At 33.8% G+C, this 27,194-nt stretch overlaps 3 protein-coding genes across 3 annotated transcripts; all 3 read left to right on the top strand.

Moving 5' to 3' along the window:
- Positions 1 to 371: 371 nt before the first annotated feature.
- Positions 372 to 11,291, top strand: LOC142518968 (MADS-box protein SVP-like). Its single transcript, XM_075621834.1, has 8 exons — positions 372 to 643; positions 1,632 to 1,716; positions 9,441 to 9,502; positions 9,595 to 9,694; positions 9,949 to 9,990; positions 10,080 to 10,127; positions 10,821 to 10,948; positions 11,066 to 11,291. The coding sequence occupies exons 1-8, from the start codon at positions 462 to 464 to the stop codon at positions 11,070 to 11,072; spliced, it is 654 nt and encodes a 217-aa protein (XP_075477949.1). The 5' UTR covers positions 372 to 461; the 3' UTR covers positions 11,073 to 11,291.
- A 902-nt stretch (positions 11,292 to 12,193) lies between these two features.
- Positions 12,194 to 19,010, top strand: LOC142519257 (guanosine nucleotide diphosphate dissociation inhibitor At5g09550-like). Its single transcript, XM_075622218.1, has 13 exons — positions 12,194 to 12,457; positions 15,730 to 15,792; positions 15,985 to 16,068; positions 16,284 to 16,391; positions 16,466 to 16,638; positions 16,902 to 17,013; positions 17,241 to 17,321; positions 17,416 to 17,477; positions 17,724 to 17,841; positions 17,940 to 18,064; positions 18,174 to 18,384; positions 18,504 to 18,578; positions 18,647 to 19,010. The coding sequence occupies exons 1-13, from the start codon at positions 12,371 to 12,373 to the stop codon at positions 18,698 to 18,700; spliced, it is 1,353 nt and encodes a 450-aa protein (XP_075478333.1). The 5' UTR covers positions 12,194 to 12,370; the 3' UTR covers positions 18,701 to 19,010.
- Positions 19,011 to 24,592: 5,582 nt separating this feature from the next.
- Positions 24,593 to 27,098, top strand: LOC142519426 (uncharacterized). Its single transcript, XM_075622442.1, has 4 exons — positions 24,593 to 24,767; positions 25,632 to 25,803; positions 26,379 to 26,495; positions 26,712 to 27,098. Exons 1-4 carry the CDS (start codon positions 24,658 to 24,660, stop codon positions 26,883 to 26,885), a joined length of 573 nt encoding a protein of 190 aa, XP_075478557.1. The 5' UTR covers positions 24,593 to 24,657; the 3' UTR covers positions 26,886 to 27,098.
- Positions 27,099 to 27,194: the final 96 nt, after the last annotated feature.

Here is a 27,194-nt window from a genome sequence, read left to right as displayed (position 1 = left end):
CTTTTCAGGCTGACTTTCTCTCTCTTGTCAACCGTCTAGGGCTTCTTGATTTTGGGTGTTTCCCGTGGAGGAGGTGATGTCCCTTCTTCCCTGAATTAGCAAATGGAATTTCGATTGCTTTTTTTATTGACGCGGAAATCTGTCGTCGGATATGTCTCATCTTTCCCTTCCTTTTTATTGCTGTGAAATTTGCCAGATTCTCTGCCATTTTTGTGCTTATTTTCGGTAAACCAAGGGTTTTGTTTGCAGATTGTTGTACTTGGATACACGGTTCCTTTTTCTTTATATAATATAAATATATATATATATATATATATATATATACATACACATTTTAACTTTTTTATTCCTAAACTTCATCAAAAACCACGAAGAAATCTCCCTATATCATCATGTTACTAGTGTCTGCATAAATCGCTTATTCCTATTTTCTATATTTATTTGTGTAGAGATCCATAAAAATGGTGAGGCAAAAGATTCAGATCAACAAGATTGACAACCTAACGGCGAGGCAGGTGACCTTTTCGAAGAGAAGAAAAGGGCTCTTCAAGAAAGCTCAAGAACTCTCGGTTCTCTGTGATGCTGAAATCGCCCTCATTGTTTTCTCTGCTACTGGAAAGCTTTTTGATTTCTCCAGCACAAGGTTCTCTTTTGCTCTCTCTCTACAACACTAGCAACACACAAGCTAGCTATCTTCTTTTTCATCCATCCATCTTTCCGTGTTCTTCTCTAAAAATGGCTGAATCTTGAATGCAAATAGTGTATCAGCTTAAATTGTACTGATTCCGTACCGTAAAATCCCAAAGAAATCTTCATTTAATGATGTTCTTATTTTGCACCATCAATCAAATCAAATAGTACAATGTTTGCCATATATTGTGATGTTTGATTTTGAATAAATATGACAGGTGTATCGATCAAAAGTAAAATCTCACTTACATAAAACACAGTCAGATCATTTGAGATACAAGGGATCCTTTTCTTTTCTTTTTCTTTCTTTTTTTTTTCGGGTGGAATGAAGCTTAAACTTTTATGAAAGTTGTAAAAAAAAAAATTATTTTTTTAAATAAATAATGAAGTTTTCATCATGTGTAAAGTATAAATTATATGGATTTTTTTATAGATTAATGAATAAATAAGAATCTGTATTCTTATCGGTAAAAATTATAAAGTTGTAAATCAAGGGTGTCGTGTTGATTAATTAAATACGAAGAAAAGAAAAAGATGGCAATACTTTAATTTGGTGTTTTCTCATTCAAACCCTCTTCTCCTATTATTTACGATCTCTTTGTTCAAAATGGATGAACTCTATGATTTCAATGAAGAAAACGGGTGTTATCCTATTGAGTCGACTTGAAATTTCGCTATTAATTCCTTTTATTTTATCATATACTATTTACCTATATTTTCTTTGCCGATTCGAAAAAGATCATTTTTCATGTTAATCAAAATGTCGCATATACATGCATGCAATTAGATTTTATAGATTCAAGAATTGTAACATGAACTTGATTGCATATGAAAATTATGCCATATTTATCATGGAAACGTGTTCTTGTACATACTCATTCAGTTGACAATAAGGAAACGAACGTTAACCCAAATATTTTACTGTTTCTTTTGTTTTGAAGCATGATGCAACTCATAGAAAGGTATACTGTGAAAACGGAGAAATCTAATAATCTAAGCCAGCAACCTCTCCTTATCGATCAGCAGGTTATTAAATTACATGTTTTCTAACTTTTTTATGTAATATTTGGGATAAATGGCGATTTTGGTATAATATATTTATCTTTTTGTCATGTTGATTATCTATTGTCCTATTTGCCCAGCGTTTTGCCGACATGATGCTGATGTGTACAATATCACATCATCACTCTCGATGAAACAACACTAAAATTGTCAATATTTTACAGAGGAAAAATTACAGTTCTAGTTCTGTAAGTTGACATGATTTGGATTTTAGTCTTGTAACTTGTCAATATTTGTTTTGCATCCAATAACTTGGATTTTTTTTTGTTTTGGTTGTTTTTTTACCAGAAGTCATTTAACACATAAATATTGTTTATTTGACATCGATGTTCTATTACGTAGCTTTTGTAACGAGAATAAACATATATTACAATATAACCATAAACAAAAGGAAAAAATAAAACAAAAAATACAATATTTCAAAATCAGAAGAAAAAGCTTGTAGTTTCTCTTCATTTGTTCTGAGAAAGATTTTAATTTGTATAATATATGTTTTATTTTTCTTATATGAGTTGTGTACTAGAACACCAATGTCAAAAACCAATATTTGGTTGATATAGTTTATTCGGGTGAAAAATGACCAAAACCAAAAAATAATTCATTGACAAGTTGCATGACAAAAATCCAAAATATATCAATTTACAAGAATAAAATTGTAATTTTTCATTTGAAAGATAAGAAACAAAAATTAAATCTGTAACGCCCCATATTCGACGACTATCTTCATTATTCTAAGACGAGTCTTAGTCTCGTCTTACTACTCCTAGGGTGTCACTCATCCCAGAATTGCCCATAATCATGCACACTTAACTTTGAAGTTATTATATGAGGAACTCCCGAAAAGAAGATGCACCTTCTTGACACGAGGTAGTACCTATCAAATCTTTTAGGTACTTCTCAACTGCACAATCTCATACTTGAACAGATTTGGAATCTCTCTCATTCCGATGTGAGATCGATTTATTCATGTTCCCTTCGCTTATAAGTCTGTCAGGAGCCGCTCATTGTCCCTGCAACCTTATGGCACTGGCCATCACTCCCCGCCCACTTCGACCCCGGGCGTCACATCCCACTAGCTTCCGCTTGGTTCGTCCCTAACCACACACCGTACTAAGAGAGGTCGGATTTGATACCAATTGTAATGCCTCAGATTCGACGATTGTCCCCACGGTACTAAGACGAGTCTTTCTAGTGTTCTAATATCCTCACTCACACGAATCCTAGAAAATTTTCTAGGGGTCACCCATACCAGAATTGCCCCATGTCAAGCACGCTTAATTTTAAAGTTCTTATAAGTTTTTTTGGTATTCCTCAACTGCACAGTCTCATACTTAAATAATTTTGGAATCCTTATCATTTCGGTGTGGGATTGGTTAATTCATATTCCCGCACCTTCTTAATATGAGTAGTACTTATCAAATCTTTTAGATACTCCTAAACTGCGGAGTCCATACCTAAAAGGTTTTGAAATCCCTCTCATTCCGGTATGGAATATGTTCATTCATGTTCCTTTCACCTAGAATTCTGCCAAGAGCCGATCATTGTTCGTGTAACCATATGTCACCGGCGATCACTCCAAGCCCTCTTCGGTCCCAGGCGTCACATGACTGTAACGTCCCAGATTCGAAGATTGTCCATACTAAACCAAGACGAGTCTTTTTAATGTGCTTGTGTCATTACTCACACGCACTATAGAAAACTTCTCAGATCGTCACCCATCCTAGAATTTCCCCAAGTCAAGTACATTTAATTTTGGAGTTCTTATTTGATGAGCTCCCGAAAAAAATATGCACCTTCTTTATATGAGTAGTATATATCCAATCTTTTAAGCAATTTTCAACTGCACAGTCTCATACCTGAACAGATTTGGAATCCCTCTCATTCTAGTGTAGGATTGGTTCATTCATGTTCCCTTTGCTTAGAGATCTGCCAGGAGCCGCTCATTATCTGTGCAATCTCATGGCACCGGTGCCTCTTGTACTCTTCGGTCCCGAGCGTCACATGCCCACAGCTTTCGGTTGGTTAGTCCCTGGACCACACCGTACTAAGAGAGGTTGACTCCGATACCAACTGTTATGTCTTAAATTCAACGACTGTCCTTACTGTACCAAGACGAGTCTTTCTAGAGTTCTTATATCTTCACTCACAAGCACCCTAGGAACTTCTTAGGGGGTCACCATCCCAAAATTAGTTCAAGTCAAGCACACTTAACTTTGGAGTTCTTATATGATTAGCTCTCGAAAAGAAGAGGCATAGTAGTGCCTATCAAATCTTTTAAGCACTCTTCAACTGCACAGTCTCATACCTAAACAGTTTTGAAATCCCTCTCATTCCGGTGTGAGATCTGTTCATTCGTGTTCCATTCACCTAGAAGCCTGCTAAGAGCCTCTCATTGTTCGTACAATCTCATGGCACCGGTGATCACCCCCGCCGTTTTCGGTCCCAGGCGTCATTGAATCTCTGCATGAGCATTTTATATTGCGAAATTCACAATGACATTGAGTTCGTACATTTTTCACTGGTCAGTTTTGAGGAGTTGTGTCTCAAGTACATTTGACTTGTATGTGCTTCTATCTTGTTGGTCTCATGTGCGACATCTGGAGATAATAAATATGAAAATAAATAATAAACTTGACATCGAGATTTATGTGGAAAAATCTTAAAATTATTGGGTTAAAACTACGGCCAAGATGAAATGAATTTTATTATAATATTTTATGGTGTACAATCACTCACTGTGTTTCGAAAGAAAATACACACTCGGTAGATTCCATCCATCTGCAATTTTCAACAAAGCCGACCCCAACACCACCATAAATCCTTGTCTGCCACCAATGGTTTGATAGCTATGGAAGAAGAGTTGGAGGCATTAAACAAGAATAAAACTTGGGATCTTGTTATGCTACCACAAGAAAGGAAATTCATTGGAAACAGATGGGTCTATAAGATCAAGCGTGATGGTAATAATCAATCGTGCTAAACTGTTGGTAAAAATTATGCTCAGAAAGAAGACATTGACTTCAATGATATATTTTCTCATGTGGTTCGGCTTTCATCACTCATAGTAGTGTTAGCATTGTGTGTGATGTTTTACCTACATCTAGAACAACTAGATGTGAAAATAATGTTTCTTCATGGAGATCTTGAAGAAGAAATCTATATACTCTGGCCATAAGGTTTTTCAGAAAAAGGTAAAGAGAACTTGGTTTGCAAGTTGAACAAATCTATGTACGGTCTCAAACATGGTTCGCCGGAACGGCCGTGACGGAACGGGAACGGCTTATGCCGTTCCAAAGTTCCGGGGTGGGTAGGTGATGGCTTGTATCGGCGTTTCGTATACCGAAAACGGGGATATAACGGTGGAACGGAACCGTAACGCAATTCGCGACCGTTTTGTTTTGAACAGTCGCTATTAGCGACGGTTTTTTGTATGTAGCGACGGTTTTTATTCAACCGTCGCCGATTTAAATCGACGACGGGTTTAATAAAACCGTCGCTATAGTTCGCGACGGTTTTTCATAACACAGTCGCAAATTCGAATCAGCGACGGATTTAATAATGCACGTATCTTTGCTTTCTAGTACACATAATGCAATTGTAGGTCCTATTGCACGTATCTTTACTTTCTCGATGATATAACATTTACATGTACCTTTCTATATAAATATTTGTTTTCATCAACTTATATTTCATTTCTCATTGTTATTATATTATCATATGATATGAGTAATTTAATAAGCTTAACATTAATTTCACTAGGAACATTGAAAAGCAAAGCACATCGGTTGATGTGAGATGGTGAATCTTGAGTCTTCTTCCCGCTGCATCCATCAATGAATTACTAATAAAGAAGAGATTGCAAGTCAACTATTTCTATTGAGAAATTTTCATTACAAAGTGTGAAAAAAACTAAGTTAATTATAAAATATTTCTATTTTAATTGATGTTAAATAATTTGTAACATCACTTTATATAAGATTTGATGTTTATTATTAGTCCATCACTCTAAATTGATTCAAATTTGTGCGAACTTATATATATCCAATCGAAAATATTTTAAAGTTTTAATTAATTAAATACAAATAATTTTTAATAGTATATTTAATTTTTGATATGGTTGGAAATATTTTAAATATAATGACGATATAAATTGTGTTCAATAAATTGTTAATAAAATTCTAAAAATATTTAAATTTTTTATTTACATCAAACAATCTATTTAAATGATATTTATTTTAATTTTTATATTTCTAAATATTTTCCAAAATTTTTAATTTTTATATATTTATAATATTTTTTTTAAATACCCGTTCCGCGAAATTTCATTGTAACTGGAACGATAGCATCCGTTCCGATCTCCGCGACCGCGACAGCGAACCATGGTCTCAAATAAGCGCCAGGATGTTGGTACAAGAGATCTGCTTCATATATCACGAGCCTTGGATACAAGCATATATCAAAAGGTCTGGTGATGATTATATCATTTTGCAGTTGTATGTGAATGACATGTTGTAGCAGGCACCAACAAAGATCAAGTCCAATAATTAAAGGCATGTTTGGTTAGGGAATTTGATATGAAAGACTTGGGATCAGTAAACAAGATTCTAGGGATACAAGTTCATCGAGACAGAAGTAACAGAAAAATTTGGCTTTCCGAGAACAATTATTTGAAGAAAGTTTTGTAAAGTTTCAATATGCAAGACAGTAAGCCAATCTCGACCTCCCTCCTGTTAACTTCAAGTTATCCTCCGAGCTGTGTCTTAGTAGTGAAATAGAGAAGATGGAGATGTTTCAAGTACCATATGCATCAGCAGTGGGAAATTTGATGTTCGCCATGATCTGTACAAGACCAGACATTGCTCAAGCAGTGGGAGCAGTTAGTCGGTATATGACGAATCCTGGACGAGAGCATTGGAGCACTGTTATGAAGATCCTTAGATACATTAAAGATACCTCAAATGCTGCATTATGTTATGAAGAATCAGATTTTACACTCAAAGGCTATGTCGATTCAGATTATGCATGTAAACCTGATAAGAGAAAATCTACTACTGTTTATGTGTTTATACTTGCAGGGGGAATAGTAAGCTGAGTTTCAAAACTGCAAACAGTTGTGGCGTTATCTACAACATAGACATAATATATGGTAGCTACTCAAGCTTGTAGGAGGCAATATGAATTAAAAGATTATTGGAGAAAATCTGGCACAAACAAGAAAAAATTCATTTGTTTTGTGATAGTCAGAGTGTCTTATATACATCGCAGAGAATCCAGCTTTTCGTTCGAGGACTAAACACATTGGAGTTCAATTTCATTTTGTGCGAGAAGTAGTAGAAGAAAGAAGTGTGAATATGTAGAAAATTCATACAAAGGACAATGTATCTGATTTTCTGACCAAACCAGTGAATACGAATAATATTGAATTGTGTAGATCCTCAAGTGGCCTAGAAGAAACGTAAGCAGCAGGAAATAGTAAGATTGAAAGGATTTTTGGAGATGTATTTGATTATCAATCAAATCTTCAAGTGGGAAAAATGTCAGCAACTTGATTGCAGGTTGGTGGCAGACAAGGATTTATGGTGGTGGATGGGGCATACTTTGTTGAAAATTGTAGATTGAAGGAAATTGCCAATACACGGTTTCATACGAACGAGGAACTCTATAAACAGAGCTTCGTCCCCTCATTCAGATAACATTTCTGCATCAAGTATTTTCTCTTATCTTATAACATTTGAGGACGTAGTTCTATAATATTAATTAGGTGTTGTTTGTTCTCCTGTATTAAGAGACTGTGCGTTCTTTTTAGAAACACAGTGAGTGGTTGTACACCATAAAATATTATAGTGAAATTCTTTTCATCTTGTCTGTGGTTTTTACCCCAATAATTTTAAAGATTTTCTACATAAATCTTGGTGTTTTCAATTTATTCTTTATTTTCATATTTATTATCTACAGATGCCGCACGTGAGACCGACATATTTATGTAGCTATGTTATACTAAATAGAAGGGTAATATATATACTTTATTATAGTTACTTTGTACATGGACTAATTATAATACCAAATGCCTGATGAATTCTTTGAATCTTGATTCAGAAAAACTTCAAACGATTTCCGACTAGAATTCCAACAATTTGTGTATGCTTACTTTTTTGTTTATGATTATTATAAAGCAATATTTTTTAAAGAATTTTAAAGGTTTCCTGACAATAGAAGATATCAACACAGAAAATATACGTTCTTGATTTGCCAAATTCAAAGGAAAAAACGCTCATTTATGGTTTATCATTTCTATGCTCTTTAGTTGATTAGGAATTAAGTAGGATTTTTGTTGAGTGTAGACTGTTAGTGCTTGGTCCAACTCAAAATTTGGATATAATTTCACTTATAACGTGCACAAAACTTTAAAAAATGAAGATCATTTCAAGTGTTTTGTGTACATATATTTGTAATCATATTCGGACTGATTTATAGATGGAAACGATATAGAGGAGGACGGGCTGATATACCTTTCTGTACTGAAAATACAAATGAGCTGCAATAGCTATGTTATTGAAATATTGCTCGAAGCTCGAATTGAGCACGATGCTTTAGATTCGGCCCTTAGACCTGAGCAAGAAACCGCTCAAGATAATTTTCTAAAAACTGAAATGTATTTTAAGAAATTATTTTAAAGCAAGCATCAATAAATAAAGTAACCATGCAGAAAACAGAAAGTAGCCCAAGATTTATGGAGGTATAGGAGTATGATCATCACTTTACTTTACTTTACCTTAATGCCAATAGACCAGTTATCATGTTCTCAATTTGTGCGTGTGCAAGATTTCAAACAAATGCAAAACAATCACATTTTCTTCTTGCAAAAACAATCTTAAGATATTTAAAGAACACATAAAACATAGGGCTATAGTATCCATAAATTTATCGATCTTATATATCTAATATTCTAATCTTCACTGTATACTCATGGCGTACGATAGATTGCGAGAGCAATGGCGGAACTTGTCAATTATTAGTTATTGGAAAGTACAGAAAAAACCTAATAAGCAAATATCTTAGACAGTACATACGAATTAGCAAAGGGTATAGATTTATTAGTAAAGGTGTTAGTTAGCAAGCTTAACACTATGGCTAAGGCTCTCTTGCAAGAGGAGAACGTGTTTAGAAATCGAAACAGATGAAATGTCAAATGGCAAAGATGCTATCTTTCTTTATCTAAAGATCTACCTTTACCGGACGAAGTCTTTCCGTGTAAAGGTACTGGCTTATGATATACATGATCAAAAATCAATGGCTTGTGATTTTAGAGTTGATTTAAAAACAATTTACATGCAAACAATATTACACAAGTCATGTGGATATCAAAGCATTTATAGAGCCAAATCATCTCTAGCTAGACCTGGATCCTGTATCTATGAGATTTTTGCTTATTTGTAATAAAATCAACCAAAGAATGATCTAAAAAAGCAATCTGCTAATGGATCGAAATATTATCTTCAACGAGCCTCGAATCATCTACAAGAACTTGAGGTTCTCTTTGATAATGCCATCTGTTTCAAAGGGCCATAACAGAATTTTGTCTGATAATATTTGATATTACGTGTATTGCGCGAGGGAAAAACCTTGTGTGTTTGCTAGCCCTAATAACCTTTCCAAACATATAATTTCACTCTTATTTGTCGTTTCAGGCCGCAGGCACCAGGCATGACATGCTCAACAAGGAAATTGTGAAGCGGACTATCGAGTTACAGTATGTTGTAGCATCTCCTCACTCATGTGGCTTGTTCAATCTATACGTATACACATATCGAAATGATCCCTGGAATGAATTTATCCCGACAGGCAACTCAAGGGAGAAGAGCTTGAAGGACTTAGCTTGGACGATTTGATGAGACTAGAGAAATATGTGGAAGGTGGATTAACCCGAGTTGGAAAATTTAAGGTTAGGTTTTTTCAATTCTATTAGGCTCTTTAGTCCACTTAGGGTCTATTACTACTGCTAATGCAATAAGAATAATTTATGAGAATTTATTTTAAATTCATTTACTTTTCAGTAATGTTTAAATTCCAAGCATATTTACTGAAAAAATATAATTTGTTATGTCGCATATATATTTCATTATATATACAATTACGAAATTATATTGCATGTTATGCTTAAAATTGCAACTTAATTGCTATATTTGAATGTCACAGGATGAGAAGTTCTTGAATGAAATCAGCATCCTCAAGTCTAAGGCATGTACTGAAACCAGACCTGATTTATAACCTTGATTTTAATTTATCCAAAACATTAATGGCCGTAAAATGTTGTCTAAAACTTCCAGGAATCAGAGCTGATTGAAGATAATGCACGGTTGAAACTCCAAGCACAGGTGAGTTTTAGATTTCCCCGAGCATCTGTTTTTGGTTCCACTAGTTGTTTGTGATTTTACTAGTTCTTTCTCTATACGTACAACTCTCATTTCATGACCTGTGTGATCTTTGTACGCCATAAATTTTATGGTTTCGATTCGAATGGTTAATGTAATTGTTGAACTTCAAGTAATTTATAATCAAATGCTTGTTTTGTAGCTTACTATTGATCAAACATATTCCATTGAAATTGTTCGTTTGGAAGTTTCTCGTAAAGTTGATAATAGGTTTTCTTCTCCATCAGGACAATGGGATTGTTATGATCATTACTAAACTTGTTGAAGAGATGAGAGATTAAATTGATAGTCAGAAGAAGAATCAGATTAAAAATTAGGATATATTTTGGGAAAATCAAACTTCCATGGAACAGAAGCAAATGAAAGGCTTTCAGAAAAATTCTCGTACATATAATCGAAAATGAAGTTTTTATTTTGTACATGACAGATTATCAATTAATAAATGCTTCCAATTTTTTTAAAAAATCTCATTTGTATTGAACTTTTCATATTTGGAATGGAATGATATCATGATCAAATTTTAATTTCATGTTTGAAAGTATTAGATTTAAAAAGAAAAACATGAAACATACATTGTTAATTAGATTAGATGCATTAGAAAGTGTGTGTATAATTCGATAAATGTTTTTTATTCAGAGACATGAAGGCATGAGAATCGCAGTTGAAATTGATCGAGGGAATTCAGCCTGTTCCATTACCAACAGTCATAGCTTCACGGTCTGTGCTGAGGACAAAAGCGACTCCGACACTTCCCTCAGGCTTTGGTACGTTCGGAACTACACATACTTGGAATATTTTTTGTGCTTCTAGTAAATTAAATTGTGTAGACCTATTTTATTTTAATGAGAAATTCAATTTTACTTAACTACCAATTGTTGCAGCCTGTAAACTATTCAATCAAGGGAAGGGTTGATGACATGCATGCAGCACTGGAGAACCGGGTTCTCATAATTTGGGTTTATAGATACAAATTTATATATTATTGTATAAAATAAGTTGGACCGGAAGTTTCCGGTTTAGGGCATGATATTAATTTCACTACTTGCGAGGTTCGAGATGTTCATTTTTAATTGGGAATAAATATAGCAACAAATATATCAATCTTTATTGAGGTAACAAAAATAACTTGGAATAGAGTTTGTCTTTATGAAACGAGTCGATCTGGTTTTTATATGTACTAAAAAAAATGATTTTAACGCAAAACTAATATGTTTTTATGGGTCGGGTCGGATATCTGGTTTACAAAATTGACATTGATGATTTCATACGAATTTTTATGAATTATTTATTATATCCTTTTCCTGCTAAATTTATTATTTAAAGAACTTGGTATATGATTTTTTTTATTTTACAAATCAAGGCGATTATACATCAATTTTTTTAGATTGCAATATAAATATACTTAATATAAAAGATACAAACTATCATAAGCATCAAGCTAAATTAAAATACTTGTGAAAAGTAGTCCATTTAATTTTAATATATATATATATATATATATATAATTCATATATAGCTTGTTATTTAAGAAAAAATTATAGCGAATGGTAATAAAACACATAAATTTTTTTAAATTGTATATCATCGATCACCATCCAAATATAGACAATTATGTACTTAGCAGTTATTTAATTATTATTTTTAATGAATCATTGTTTAACGTTTTTATTCAAAAATGTTAAAATGCTATTATAATTTATTTAAATTTTAAAAATTTTGGACAAATAAAATATTATTGGAACTTTGAATACGTGATAGGATATGAGGTACAAAATTATAATGAAATATTTAATAAAAAGAATTGATTACTAATAAGATTTTAATCTATCATGTATCAATAAATTATAAATTTATATTTTAAATCAGTTTTTTTTTTAAAAAAACCAAATCTTTTTTTTAAAAAACCAAATCTATTTATTTTTGAAAATACATTATTACACTATATAATAGAAATTAAAATACCCCCACGCTGAAGACTCGCTCCCATGCATGGCACAGAACGTGTCCGCTTCGTAAATCTCCCACTGTTCTCGTTTTCCATTAATCCTCTTCTCTCTCCCTTCTTCACTCTATTTTCTCCTTTGATCCGTTTGTTGTATTGTTTTTTCTTCCCCTCTATCTCTCTGGAATTTTTCTGGGTATTTTTATTTTTGGGAATTTGAGGCGAATTTAATTTGTTCGTCGTCATGGATGAAGAGTATGATGTGATTGTTCTGGGAACTGGACTAAAAGAGTGCATTCTCAGTGGCCTCCTCTCTGTTGATGGCCTCAAAGTTAGTACTATTAGTCTCCACTCTCCATGCATGGATTTTTGTGAATGAATGTAGGATTATGTGAGTGATTGCGATTGCTGGCTTTGCATCCCGTGATTTCTTGTCCAATTTAAAAGGTTCTTTGATTGAGCCCAGTAATTTTCTGGGATGATTTCAATATAATGTAAGATGGGATTTATGCACGGATGCTATATTATTTGTATGATTGCGTCTTTTGATTTTGCTTGCAATGATTTTCATGGTCTGGTTTGCGGGTTTCTTAGATTAAGCCCAGAATTTTTTTGGCCTTTTACAGTCTGATATAAGAGTCACACAATCACTTGTTCTTTCTTGTTTGCAGTGTCGATCATGTTTGTCTTTGTAATAGAAAGATCAGGATCTGATGATTTCTGGATTTGTAAAATTAATGGTGTGTTTTGCACTGCATAAATGCGAAGACATGATCGTAAATCAATCCGTGTCCAATCATTTCCAACTTTTGATTGATTTGCTATGAATCTTCCAACTTGGCATTTCCAAGTTTTGATGTCCACTAACTAGTGGCTTGATCATTTGACAGTTGTGAAATTTGATGTTCACTTACCCTCATCATTGCTTTAGAATTTATTAACAATGGAGCTTCAAAGATTTAATCTTGTTGTGAGGCCATTTACTCTAATGATAATCAATGATCAAACAATAATGGTTCGACTTAAAACTGCAGCAGCAAATTGTTTAAAATACTTTAAAACGGACCTCAGAGCATAGAAAAATTTCGGCATGACCTCCCTGTAAATAGGACATCCCGAAAAACTCAAGCAGCAATTTATATCAAAATATACTCCCACTAGAGTTATTAAAACAAAACCGAAATTAAACAACCTATAGCCGCACTGGCCAGAACTAAACAGAAATTAAAACTTACCAAATACTCACCAGATCATAAATATCACAGAGTCGACTCAGAACATCACAAAACAACCAAATAATACTGCAGATACATGGGGCATCTCACCGGCAAATAAACTACAATACAAGACTGAAACAAACCCAAGACATACATATAGACTAACTGGGAGACTCCACTGAACAGAACCAAGCAATGCAACCTCAATCCCGAGCTCCACTGGCGGAACCTAAGCCTGATGCTGCAAAACGACTCGGGAGATCTACCATGGTGCCCAATAGCAACCACAGTAGCCCCCAGTAAACAACTGAGGTTAGGATTCTGGTATGAAACAGTCCAACAATAACATAAATCATGCATAATCATATAATGAAATGTGATATGCAATGCATGAAAGGCTCAACGAATAACCGGGATAACAGGAGCCAACAAACGGTACGATAACAACTGGAATAATGCTCGAGCAACAACACAGGGGAGCTACATCGTCATGCAGCTAAACCGCCCTGCCAAGTATGCGAGGTATGCCAAGCTGTGCTGAAATAAGACCCCTGACTCGGCCTCCATACAGCTGATACGATATAACAGGATGTCATAACATAACAAACTAGATGACACAACCCCAGCGCTCACCTCAAAAGGCTGCACGAACCATGGGATTGTTCAATCACATCTACGATCTCATGTATAGGCTTATCAGCCACACAATGATCCCGAGATAAACAACAGTGCCAGATAACAACGGATATCAACAATGGCTAACAAGAACGATAGGGCTCAACATGAATGTCATAATTGTATGCCCGATGCTAAATGCCAATAATATGTCATAATAATAAACATAGATCACAACGAAGGCATTTAACAATTTACAACAGTCAATAAGTCATAAACACGATCCATGTAACACAGAATGCAATTAAACATAATTTATGTTTTACCGTCGTATGTTACCGAGTTGTAACATACCTATACCGACTGATAACGACAACAAGCTTAACTTTGATCTCCTCGGCCTAACAATAAGATAATATAACAAGTCGAGTAAATTTCCAATACAATAACAATATTTCCAAATTTCAGCTTGTACCTATGCTAAATTTTAAGATCAAAACTTAACCAAAACTTAACCAAAATATATTTTTCAAACATGGTTGGAATCCTAACTCAAAAACCCATATTTCATCAGAAGATGTCAACAAGAAATTCAATCATCTTGACATAGATAAACACCCACAACCAGAAATCTAGAAAAACGAATTCTGTTACGGTTTCAGATTCGGCACCTATGACCATAAAATTCATATCTAATTCATTTTTGACCCAAATCAATATCCGCCAAATGGAAATGAAATACAACTTAAATATCTTAGTTTTTATAGAAGAAACAAATTCCAGAATCTGAGTAGATTAATGCCAGAATTAACAAGAACACGCTGCTACTCACACATTTCGCGGATAGAACTCTAATACTGCGTAGTTTCAGTAAAACAAGCATAACTCTCTCAATTCTTAATGGAAATTAACGATTCAAGTCTCATTTCGAAGAAAAGACATAGCTCTACAACTTTTATTTTAGCCCAAAATACAGAATCCGACTGCACGAAGGTCGTAATTTCGAATTACAGTAGGTATTCTACACAGCTCAAATGCAGAATTCGGTTTCGACACATTTTGGTAGAAAAATTATATCAAATCCGTTTCTTATCCAAATTCAATGATTTCAGTGGCTATAGAAAGCTAACAAACAGAGATACAAGTTCTATTTGAACCACAAGTCAAGATTCTTAACGGACAATACACAAAACTTCGAATTTCAGAAGCACGAAAACTGAACTCACCAAAATACTGCACAGAAACAGGGTCACGAAATGGAGCTTCGATCTGCTCGCCTCCTTGCTCAAAATTCGCGTTTTATGGCTCAAAACGAAGGTACTGATGTAAGGAAGACAACCCCTCAAACCGATCGAGATTTCAACGCCGGACGGAGGAGATATCGCGATTTTTCCACATCTGCTCCAAGGGTTGCGAAAATTTGGATTTCTTCTTTCTTTTTCCCTTTTCTTCCTTCTCTCACTTCTTTTCTCTTTTCAATGAGATATGTGTGTATGTATATGTATATTTATATATTGTGTATTTGGTTACTCAGTAACTCAAGCCCATCTATCCCGATCTGTATTTATTTTGATCTAGTGTGTTATTTAAACTCTATATGTATTTTATATCGTTAAATTCTCCGATATTCTAAAATACATATTTCTAACACACTTCTCAAATTTATTTGGCATAAATAATTATTTTAATTTACAACTCAATAATTATTCTAATTATGCCAAAATTACCGGATAATTAATTACAGGGCCTTACACTAGTATTCTCTAAGCAGGTTCTTCACATGGACAAAAATGACTACTATGGAGGAGAATCCTGCTCTCTCAATTTAAATCAGGTAATACTTGATGCATTCATGGAATATATGTTCTCTCTTATCAAATGCAAAATACCAAGCCCTTTGGTCAGTTTTATAACATTTATAAAAACCGTGTTGATCACATAAAAATAGTTGATTAGAGTAAATAGCCACATTATTATTGATGGGGCTTCCCCTGTTTGTTTTAACCATTTATATTTTGTTCCACAGCTCTGGAGACGCTTCAGGGGAAATGATCAGCCTACAGAGCAATTAGGAGCAAGCAGAGAGTACAATGTTGATATGATTCCAAAGGTATATGAGATTTTCTGATGATATTCACTCTTCTGTCTTCCTCAGTTTTGCCTCAATGCTCCAAGGTTGATCTGTCATTTGGATCCATCAAATCTCAAGCTATTGCAATACCACTTTCCTCTTGAGTTTCAAGTTCTGGAAATAGATATTTGTCTAATTGCATTTTTGAAAATTTAATTGTTAAGCTTTAGTTGGATATGTCTTGTCTTTTCTAGTTCATGATGGCAAATGGAACATTGGTACGGGTGCTTATCCATGCGAATGTTACCAAGTATCTGAACTTCAAGGCAGTAGATGGTAGTTTTGTCTACAATAAAGGAAAGGTATGCTGCTTGGGTAAAGTTTAACAGTTCTTTTTCTATCATTCTCCTTATCTTATTAAACTTAATCCACTCAGATCTATAAAGTTCCTGCATCTGATGTTGAAGCACTAAAATCTCCATTAATGGGGCTGTTTGAAAAGCGACGTGCAAGAAAGTTTTTTATTTTTGTGCAAGAATTCGAAGAGAACAATCCCAAAACTCACGAAGGGATGAATCTGGATACAATCACAGCAAGAGAACTTATTGCGTTAGTTTTTCAGCATTTCATATTATTCAATCACGCTGCAATTTTTGTCATTTTCTTGATCTTTGACAGAGATTTGAATATCTATTCAACTAGTTAATGCAAGGAATTATCCTTTGATTAGCTCCTTATCAGTTAATTTTTCCCATTGAATTTGATGAATCACGTATCACAATGGTTATGGAATTACAGAAAGTTAGCTTAAAAATTGTTTGTATGAACACCTTTTAATTTAAATTAACAACCATCTTTGTTTTCTGATGCAGAAAATATGAACTCGAAGATGACACGATTGATTTTATTGGCCATGCTTTGGCACTGCATAGTAATGATAGTTACTTGGATCAGCCAGCTATGGATTTTGTCAAGAGAATGAAGGTAGATGTTTTAATCAATTGTAGTTAGCATGTCTAATGAATATCAAGCTTTTCTTTCTTTTTTAGCCTCGCCTTTTAAGCTTAGAACAAGGAGCAGCAACAACAAACCTGTTAGATGTATTGTTGCTTTGAGAATGTAATTTATATATCAGTATATGTGTATGCGTTATTGGAGTTTTTCTTACTAAAGAGGTAGCGTTAATAACTATTATTTCATTCTCCGAAAAGCTGTATGCCGAATCTTTGGCACACTTCCAAGCGGGATCTCCATACATCTATCCACTGTATGGACTGGGAGAATTGCCTCAGGTTTGTGTGCCTCGATTTGTATATCGATTTCATGTTTAGAGTCATCTTCATTTAGTTGGTGCATGATTGAGCATGCATGTATCACAATTCACAGGCATTTGCACGCTTAAGTGCTGTTTATGGTGGGACATATATGCTGAACAAGCCACAATGTAGGTAATGTTTCGACTAATTTAGTCTTTCTTACCAGAACAACCTATCTTCCCTTGGTATCTTTTTCAAGCTTCATACCTTCTTTGATAAAGAAATTAAACAGTTGCGAGAATTTCTTTAAAGTATATAGAATCTGTTTTCAACAGAGGCTTCGACTTTCATGTTTACTGAATTTTTTAGGCTGATGCCAAATGCAAACATGAGAGGTGTTCCTTGCGTTTAAAATTTCAATCCTTCTAATTGTTTTAGATTTTCCATTTTACAGGTGGAGTTTGGTGCAGATGGAAAGGTAATTGGAGTAACATCTGAAGGAGAAACTGCTAAATGCAAGAAGGTCGTCTGCGATCCTACGTATTTGCCTGATAAGGTTAGAATGACGCATCGCATTCGAAAACGAAAGTTCACAAGTTGCAAGTTCTTGATGTCCAGAAAATAGTGTAAATATGACTACCTATATCCACACAGGTTCATAAGGTTGGAAAGGTTGCTCGTGCTATTTGCATCATGAGTCACCCAATTCCAGACACCAATGAGTCTCACTCAGCCCAAGTCATTCTACCACAGAAGCAACTTGGTCGTAAATCAGATATGTGCGTCCATTAACTTCCTGATGTCATCTTTTGCATGCTATGAAAAACTGATCTTGTATATCATTATATCATTTTCGTCTCGAGTTTGATCGTGTCTCTGATGCTAAAGGTATCTGTTCTGCTGCTCATACGCTCACAATGTGGCACCTAAAGGAAAGTATATAGCATTTGTTACTGCAGAAGCGGAAACTGGCAACCCAGAGGTCGAACTAAAGCCTGGAGTAGACCTTCTTGGACCAATTGATGAAATCTTTTATGAGACCTACGACACATTTCTACCCACCAACGACAATGATGCTGACAATTGTTACATATCTAAGGTGTTATGTTTGTCTATTTTCCTATCGTGTTTGTCAAGACTGACATTAATAAACGCATACATGTAACCTTATCAAACCGTTTCTTGTCAAGAAGTCATTGTTTTCATCGTGTGTTTCAGAGTTATGATGCGACGACACACTTCGAATCCACAGTTACTGATGTGTTGGCCATGTACACGAAGATAACTGGAAAGGTAGTGAATTTGATTTGCCAACATCACAGAAACTTCTTGATTTTATGTAACTCATTATGTTGTTCTAGGTTCTCAATTTGTCGGTGGACCTGAGTTCGGCCAGTGCTGGTGCTGAAGAATAAACATCTTTTAACGTCCTCAAATTTTCATGGATCTTCAACTTCTATTTCTGATATACGGACAACTTGAGTGCGTGATTTTGTTGAGACAATTCATTTCCTAGAAATATATTAGGACAAGTGTGTTAGGTCCCTGTAGTATCTTTTCATTGTTTTACTCTATTTTCTTGAGTTGTTTCTCCTTCTCGTTGGAATGCTGTAGTTTGATCTCATAAAAACAATTGGGACTTCGATTCAAAATCTAATTCTGAAAAGGAAATAGATTTGTCTAGTTGTATCTGTAATCAACAGATTTAACATACTTCAATTTTCTATCTCATTGTTTCTTGTCAATAGTGGGTACAAAAATATATATATATACTAGTTACTCTGCACACGCGATGTGTGTATACACGATCTTTTTAATCATTATCGATTAGCTAAAGTGAAATTTGACAAATTATGGAGGGACTAAATTGATATTTGAATTGTTGAAATAAAAATAAATAAAAATAAAAGTGTGTGTTGAAATTAAAAAAAAAAACAAAAAACAAAAGTGCAAATCATATAAGGGTAAAATTGGAAGAAAAAATTGGTGTCCTCTCTAGTTAATTATTATCATGTTCTCATACTTAATAATATAGTATAGATATAGTATAGATAGTATAGATATATAAAAGAATAGTTGACCCGACTCATATCTCGAGTAAAAAATAATACTTTTATATTTTTAATAAATATAGTCTGATAAAATATGTGAGGCCCAGTACTTAAAATAAGCCCAGCTCATTTCCCATTTTTATTATAATTACCCAAACTATTTCTATGAGATAGCGTACAGCAGATTAGAGTTCTCTTCCATTCCAGTAGCTTTCGGCCCTTCTTCGTGACTTTCTGCCTCAGCCGCGTTGCTCCGTTAGAGGCTGGAGTTGAAGTGCAGCACCTAGCCATCTTCTTCCTTCAATCTATTAGCTACTTTCCTGCCATGAATCGGTAGGTGACGAGCTCGATTTGGCTTGATTTCCAGCAGCAGTGCGCGTAGCTTCGATTCGGATTTAGGTAAGGTTTTAGCTTCGATTTTTGGTTGTTCTTGGTGTATTAGTTTATAAAAGTGAAGAATTGAGCTTTTTCCCCTAATTTCCAGCTAGGTTTCCGGCGTGAACAGTATTTCCGGCAACTTGTTCCGGCGAGCCACCTTTGCGAAATTAACCTTGTGCATTCTAGCTTTGAGTATTGAGGTATTAAGTTTGAAATTCCATATTTTGAAAGGTTATATAGGCTGTCCGGATTTCGAATTTTAACCGAGACGATTTATTTTGGTTTAGTCGTTTGGTATGCATTGTATTGAAGTGTATAGCGAATTTATATTGTAGGTTTTATTGTTGGGCGAGTTCAGTCGATAATCCTTAAGAATTTGCCGTGGTATTGTAAGTTGCAATTGAGGTACGTTCAAACCTATATCATTATGACGCTTATATTGGCGTGTAAGAATATTCGGTGTATGTTGTTTGCTATTATGTGCTTTGAATGTTTAATTTGATGCATTCATGCATAAATTGTATTGGCATAACATATTGAGCCTTGACTCCTTTGACGGCTATTTATGTTGAGATATATTGAGTCATCAGAGGGACGAGTGGGTTAGGATTAGCCACATTCTCATATGACAGCTAGGGACGAGCGACTTAGCTACTCGCATTCCCGATGCTACGTGCATGGACGAGCAGCGATTTGATGCTGCATTCCTGGCACGGGTGGCCACTCTTACTGTTGATGATGCTATTCGTTTGGACTCCATTTGGTATCCGTTATTCCATTGTTACCATTCATGCATCGCATGTCATTGCATTTACTTGATATTATTAAATGTCTTTTATATACGTCGTGATTTTACTGGTTTGTCGTACTAGGGTCCGACCCCTGTTTTCTTTTGATGTTGTGGTTGTTTTTGATGCCATAGCAGGTCATTCCAGGGGTTTTGACGCGTCTGGTGGAGCGTCAGCGAGTGGTACCCAGTAGTCAGTCGGTTGGTGTCAGAGTTCCCAGATATTTATATATATTATTCTGGTTTGATACATTTGCCAGGGAGATGCCCTGTGTAACTGTATGATGATGTTTTTATGTTGTTTTGGATTTTATTTGTGGTTATTGTGTCTAGTCCTGGCCAGTGCGGCTGTAAGATGTTTGTTGGGTTGGTTGTGAAACTGGTGTTATTTTCGAGCGTATATTGTTATTGTTGTGTTTTGAAATTTTTTTGGGATGTCCTACTTACGGGGAGGTTATGCCGAAATTTTCTGTAGGCCCTAATGAACGTTTTAAACTCGTTTTCGCTGTTTACACCATTAATCCTTGTTGTGTGGTAATTAAATATTAACTAAGTGCACGGACCCTGACAAAATATTTATCTCATAAAATTGACCTATGAGATGTTCTCATAAGAGTTGTTGTGCATACTTCTTCAAATGGTAGGTTTTGATAGATAATATTGGAAGACAATGATTGCAGTCTCTCTTGAAAAAAGGACTGAAGCGATTGTTGTTGTACGAATTAAAATATTTAAAATATATTGTTAGATAAACTATAAATTTGAGTAATACTTTACATGCTTGATTGTACAACTATCATAAAAGTTAATGACAATTTTTTGGTTTCTTAGTTGACGATACAAAAACTCATGCGAAATCGTTTAACGGATTAATTTATGAGATAATTTCTATTCTATTCGACCTATAAAAAATATTATTTTATGTCAAAAATTTTATTTTTAATTGTATGTATAGATTGAGTTGATACGTCTCACAAATATATATCTGTGAGATAATATGACAATAGATAATTCTCTTAATATAAAAGGTCTTTGCTTGCTAGGCAAAATTGCCACATGAATTTCAAAATCTGAGTTTTTTCTTTTACTGCATATAAATTTTGATAAATCAACAAGGTTGATAAAACATATAATATAGTATTATATTAGTGTTTATTTCTTACAAATACATGAATTCACTTGACAATAATACAATTTTATGATATTAATTCTATTCACTAAATTAAATTATATTCTCTCCACATATTTAATTAAAATGTCTCTTATGATACGGTTTTACGGATCTTTATTCGTAAGATGAATCAACCAATTTATGGTTTATATTTATAAATTACTTGAATAAAACATGACAAAATATCATTGTTATATGTATTTTTAAGAGTGTTCAATTTTTTAATCTATAATTTATTTGTTTGTGACATTGGCTAGAACTTATGTGTTTACAAAATTATTTTTTGCGATCAATATTTTTTGGGTATACATTTATAAATGACATGATAAAATATCATTGTCATATATCTATTTTTTAGAATTTATAATTTTCTAATCTATTTATTTTACTTGTGGTTATTAGCAAAAAATTATATATTTAAATAAAAGTTATATGACTTTTACATTATAAATTACTCGAATAAAATATGATAAAATAATTGTGATATATTTTTTATAGTTTTTAATTTACAACTTTCTTTATTCTACTCATGGTCATTAGCCAAACATTATATGTTTAAGTAAAAGTTATATGTCTTTTTTAGAGTTATAATTTTTTAATATCGTAATTCTATTTGTGGTCATTGGCTATAAATTATATGTTTAAATAAAATTGCCTTTGTTTAGATTTTTAATTTTCTAATATCTTTATTCTACTTGTGGCAATTAGCCATAAATTATATGTTTGAATCAAGAGTAGGTATCTTGTGAGACTGTTTCACGAATCTTTATTTGGGAGACAGATCAACCATGCTCATATTTACAATAAAAAGTAATATTTTTAACATAAAGTAATATTTTTTCTCGGGTGTCATAAAATTAACCCATGAAGCTGTATCATATGATTTTTTTGTTAAATTATATATTAGAAAAATATCAACTATATAATGTGGTTTTCCTAATATTTAATTTTTTTTTATTCTTTTTAAATTTTTATGGTTTGTGTTTATAAATTATTAAATAAAATATGGTCAAAAAATTTATTATGAAATATTTTTTTTAAAAAAAGTTTCTAATTAATAAATCTCTTTACTTCGGAAAGTTGACTATAATTTATGTGTTTACATAAAAAAAATTTGCAACCAACATTATTTTGCGGTTTACATTTATAAGTTAATCGAATAAAACATACTAAAAAATCATTACGATTAGAGCCTTCAATTTGGTTGAGACTGTCGGGTTGGTTCACTCCCAAAACAATTTAAGTAGGTTGGGTTAAAATTTTGTCAACCCATTTAAAGGTAGATATAAATGAGCTCGCGTGGGCCCAGCGAGCTGGCTCAGGTTGGTCTACTAGCCTGGAACGAAATTTTTTTTATGCATTGTGGATTTATGTTGATATGTATTTTTTCAGCAGAAGTTGTGATTTTTTTGTCAAATACTTTGTATAAAAATGTACAACTGTGAAATAAATAATTAAGAATTTTGTTGAGATTTTTTTATAAATATTTATTTATGAAATGATAGATTTAATTAATTATAAAAAAATTATTTTTTATTTTTGTGGGTCGGTCCCCTAACCCACAACCTATCTTGGGTTGGCTTGAGTTGAAGATTTCCATCCTGCCAATATGGAAGCTGGCCTGACCTGCCTAGCCAAATGACGGGTTTTTGGCGGTTCAGCACGTCTCTCCATGAGTTTGTTTATCTAGCAGCTTTAATTTGTGATATATCTTTTTCTTGGTTTCTAATTTTTTAATATGTAATATCTTTGTTTGTGATGTTGACTAGAACTTTATGTTTAGATTTTTGGTTTTCTACCTATATAATCCTAAATCACCAACAACTATCCAAGGGATCTACAAAATGCTTTGGCCACGCTTGGTACGAGGGTTAAGGTAGGATAGAGAGATGGTTTTGAGTCTAAGCTCATGTTTGGTTCAATCTTTACTAAACTCATTTTATCATGCACATAGAAGACTAAATTATACTAGGAGGAGATGGAGATAGGTGATACACCAACACCAATCCAATGTTACATGAATCAAAGTAGTGCATTCAAAGAAGAGACAGAAGAACATGTGAGGGGTTTGACGTGAATGGCCTGGAAAAAGATGAACAAGTGCTTGCACGAGAAAGATTGTGTTATTTTCGCGTAAATTTGTAAAAAAGTATTGTGGATCTCGGTAGAATGTCGATGGAAAAAGTTGAATGAGGCTTTGCACGAGAAAGATTGTGTATTTTCACGCAAATTTGTGGAAGATGCTGCTGATCTAAGTAAAATGTCGATGTATACGTACCAGCATGGAGATGGGCAGCATGGCCATCAGAACCGTCAAATCAAGAAACGTATTTCGAGTTTGCTTTTCGAGCCTTTCACCAGGTAGATGAATTTGGCTCTCATGATTGTAGTTTATTATATCATTACTATAATATCAAGTAATATTTCAAGTTTGAAACGATATTTTAGATTTGAGAGTCGAGACTAATTGTGATAAATCTTTCCCGACATTCCTATATATAAGATAAGGTCATCTCCAATAGGTTCCAAATGACTCTCCTAATTCCTATTTGTTATTCGATCAAATGATACCTCCTTGCGTTAAGGATGGCACTTGTGGCCGCAATTTTTCTTAATTCTTGTAAAATAAGGTTGATTTTAATTATAGATATCTTAAAATATTTATAACTATTTTAATTAATTTAGTTTATGTTATAAATAATTGTAATAAAGTATTAATTTTTTTATATAATTATTATATGAAATATCATGTAAATATATATTAATAAATAAGTTGAACTAGATAGATTGAAAATAATCTTGCATCAAAATTTTGGTCAAATAAAAGTTATATTTTAAATTACCATAAAAAATATTTTTTTGGGGTGAATTTGTAAGAAGTGAGAAATTATGGGGAGGCACAGTAATTTGAAGAATCCAGGGAAAAGTTTCTGTATAGATTCCAAATTAGACCGCGTGGACTCAAAATCATTAACAGAGGGAATCATGGGAGACGATGGGGTGAAGAATGAAGCAATGGAGATCCTCGGATTGTTTCAAGCTCTCCCGCGTCTTGTTGTTTTCGATCTAGATTATACCCTCTGGCCTTTCTACTGGTATTTTTCTCCTTTTCTGCCTCTTTTCCCGTGTTAATTTTATGAAGTTTTTCTGCTGATGCATTTTGATTTGTGCCGATTGAAATTTTCTCTTCTTGGAATATGTGAAAGACATCCGTATTAGTGTATTTTTTGGCTCAATTTGCAAAAAAAAAAAATCTTGGAAATTCCTGCAGCTGTTTCTATATTGAGCGGGATGCTGAAGATCGAAGGTGGTACAAATATGGATGTTGCTGTATTTTCTGTTTTTATGAATCCCTTTAAAAGGAACTATCGTCAGGTTGATTAAGTTATGCGATACTTTGCGTAAGAATTTCAAAATTTTAATCTTCTTGTTTGTATTAACGAGTCCAATTTACCACAGAAACTAATTGAAATGAACTTCGTAATGGAAATTGACACCAATTTCGAAAAGATTCTGGCTGAGAAATGATGGTGATTGTTACTCTGTTGGTTAATGGTTGTGTTCATACCCCTTGTACCCATCCTCAAAGGCTTCGAGAGTTTAGTGCCACAACTGCCACATACCAGTGCTTGAATGTGTTAAATCTGTTATATAACCAGTTAGAACTGGATTCGAACTGAGTTTTTGGGATTTTATATCAGCAACGACATAACCATTTTACTTCAGTAGTTTAATTTGATTTGTTGACACTTATAGTCATGGTTGTATGTTAATTAGCAAACAGATGGATAACTAGATTGCTTTCTTTTTTTTTTTTGTTAAATTATTCTGATCAATTTATTTTTTTGGTGGCTATGACTGATGTATATGCTTTAATTGTCTTATCCTGAATTGCAGGCTTGCCTTTTTAGTTTCTTGAGAACATTGGTATGCTAACCTAAAATGTTGATTTATTTCAGTGAGTGTCTTTCTAAACGCGAGATGCCATCATTATATCCTCATGCCAAAGGCATATTGAATGCTCTTGAGGAGAAAGGCGTTGATATTGCTATTGCATCAAGGTCGCCTACTCCTGATATAGCGAACACTTTCCTTGAGAAATTAGGGGTAAAATCAATGTTTGTTTCTCAGGTGAGCTAAATATTTTATTTTGTTGTGTACCGAGTTTTTTATGTCAATAGCATCCCATGATTTTTCTCTTCAAAATAAGTACTGTGAAAAGAGAATATGCTCTCCTTCATTATAAGAGGCTTGTGCAGAGAATAATGACATTGCCAACAATATTAAGACATCATGTCTCATGGCTTAGTTTTTTGTATGCATGGAGATATCTTTGTCTTTTCTATACCCCAATCAAAACTAGAATAAAATTTGGTCGGTTTTTTATTTTTAATGAAAAATTTTGGTTCATTTCAGCTAACGAAAATGTGGGAGTTTGACCATTAAGATGCAAGATATAAGGTGTGAAATGTTAATTTTTGTGTTAATCTCGACTTGCCCTGGAAACATGAATGTAAATTTCACATTGCTCTCAAATGGGGATTTGATGTAAAGATGTGATTAGTTCAGCTACTTGCCAATCCTTGTATGTATTCAAATTAACTTTTGGCAGTTCTAGTGTTTGAGATGTATCATGCATTGCCAAATGAAGACTTTTCGTATATTGTTAGCAAGGAGACATGTACTGAATATTTTTAAAATTCCAGGAGATATTTTCCAGCTGGACCCACAAAACCGACCACTTTCAGAAAATCCATCGGAAGACGGGCATTCCATATAATGAAATGCTTTTTTTTGATGATGAGGATCGCAACATAGATACGGTGAGATATCTTCTCCAGTTGTGTTATTTATTCAACGGCTTACAAGAAGAGATTCTGGAAAATTATTTTTGCAAATACGCTATCCTAGGAAGTTTTTGCTGCCCCTAAGAGTTTTAGGTTTACATCCCATCCCCCCCCCCCCCCAAACAACAAAATGTATGATTCCTCTGCTGTTATTGGCTGTTATCACAGTTTCTCTCTGTGACTCTCACATAGGTTTCTAAAATGGGTGTTACAAGCATCTTGGTGGGCAATGGCGTGAATCTAGGAGCTTTTAGACAGGGGCTCTCTAACTTTTCTCAAAGCAAGGTGTCATTGGAGAAAAGCAAGCAAAGGTGGCGTAATTTTTCCCAGAAATCAAGTTCATCAGAAACAAAAGGCCACTCGTAATTTTTCCGTCCTATTAGAAGTATACCAACTCAAGATCATTTTAGATTTGAATTCGGATATTCACCAACGCATTATTAAAAAAAAAAACAGTTTTCCTTTGGCCTGTGGATGTCTGAATTATGTCTCACTTGTATGTTTCTGAAGCCAAGACATACTGGAATTTAGTCAGAAAATATAGGTGTCTGATCTTTAATAAGAACTCGTGCTTTTGAACCTCTCTCCCAATATATCAAGGAAGTTCATTCTAGACAATCATATTTAGGCCTCCAGATAAACCTCACTTTATTAAGTGATTATTATATCTCAAAA

Source organism: Primulina tabacum, chromosome 11 (genome assembly GCF_025594145.1).
Source record: "Primulina tabacum isolate GXHZ01 chromosome 11, ASM2559414v2, whole genome shotgun sequence".
In the NCBI taxonomy this organism is placed as follows: domain Eukaryota; kingdom Viridiplantae; phylum Streptophyta; class Magnoliopsida; order Lamiales; family Gesneriaceae; genus Primulina; species Primulina tabacum.
The sequence above is the reverse complement of the archived record's forward strand: the minus strand, read 5'-3'. Positions and strand labels throughout refer to the sequence as shown.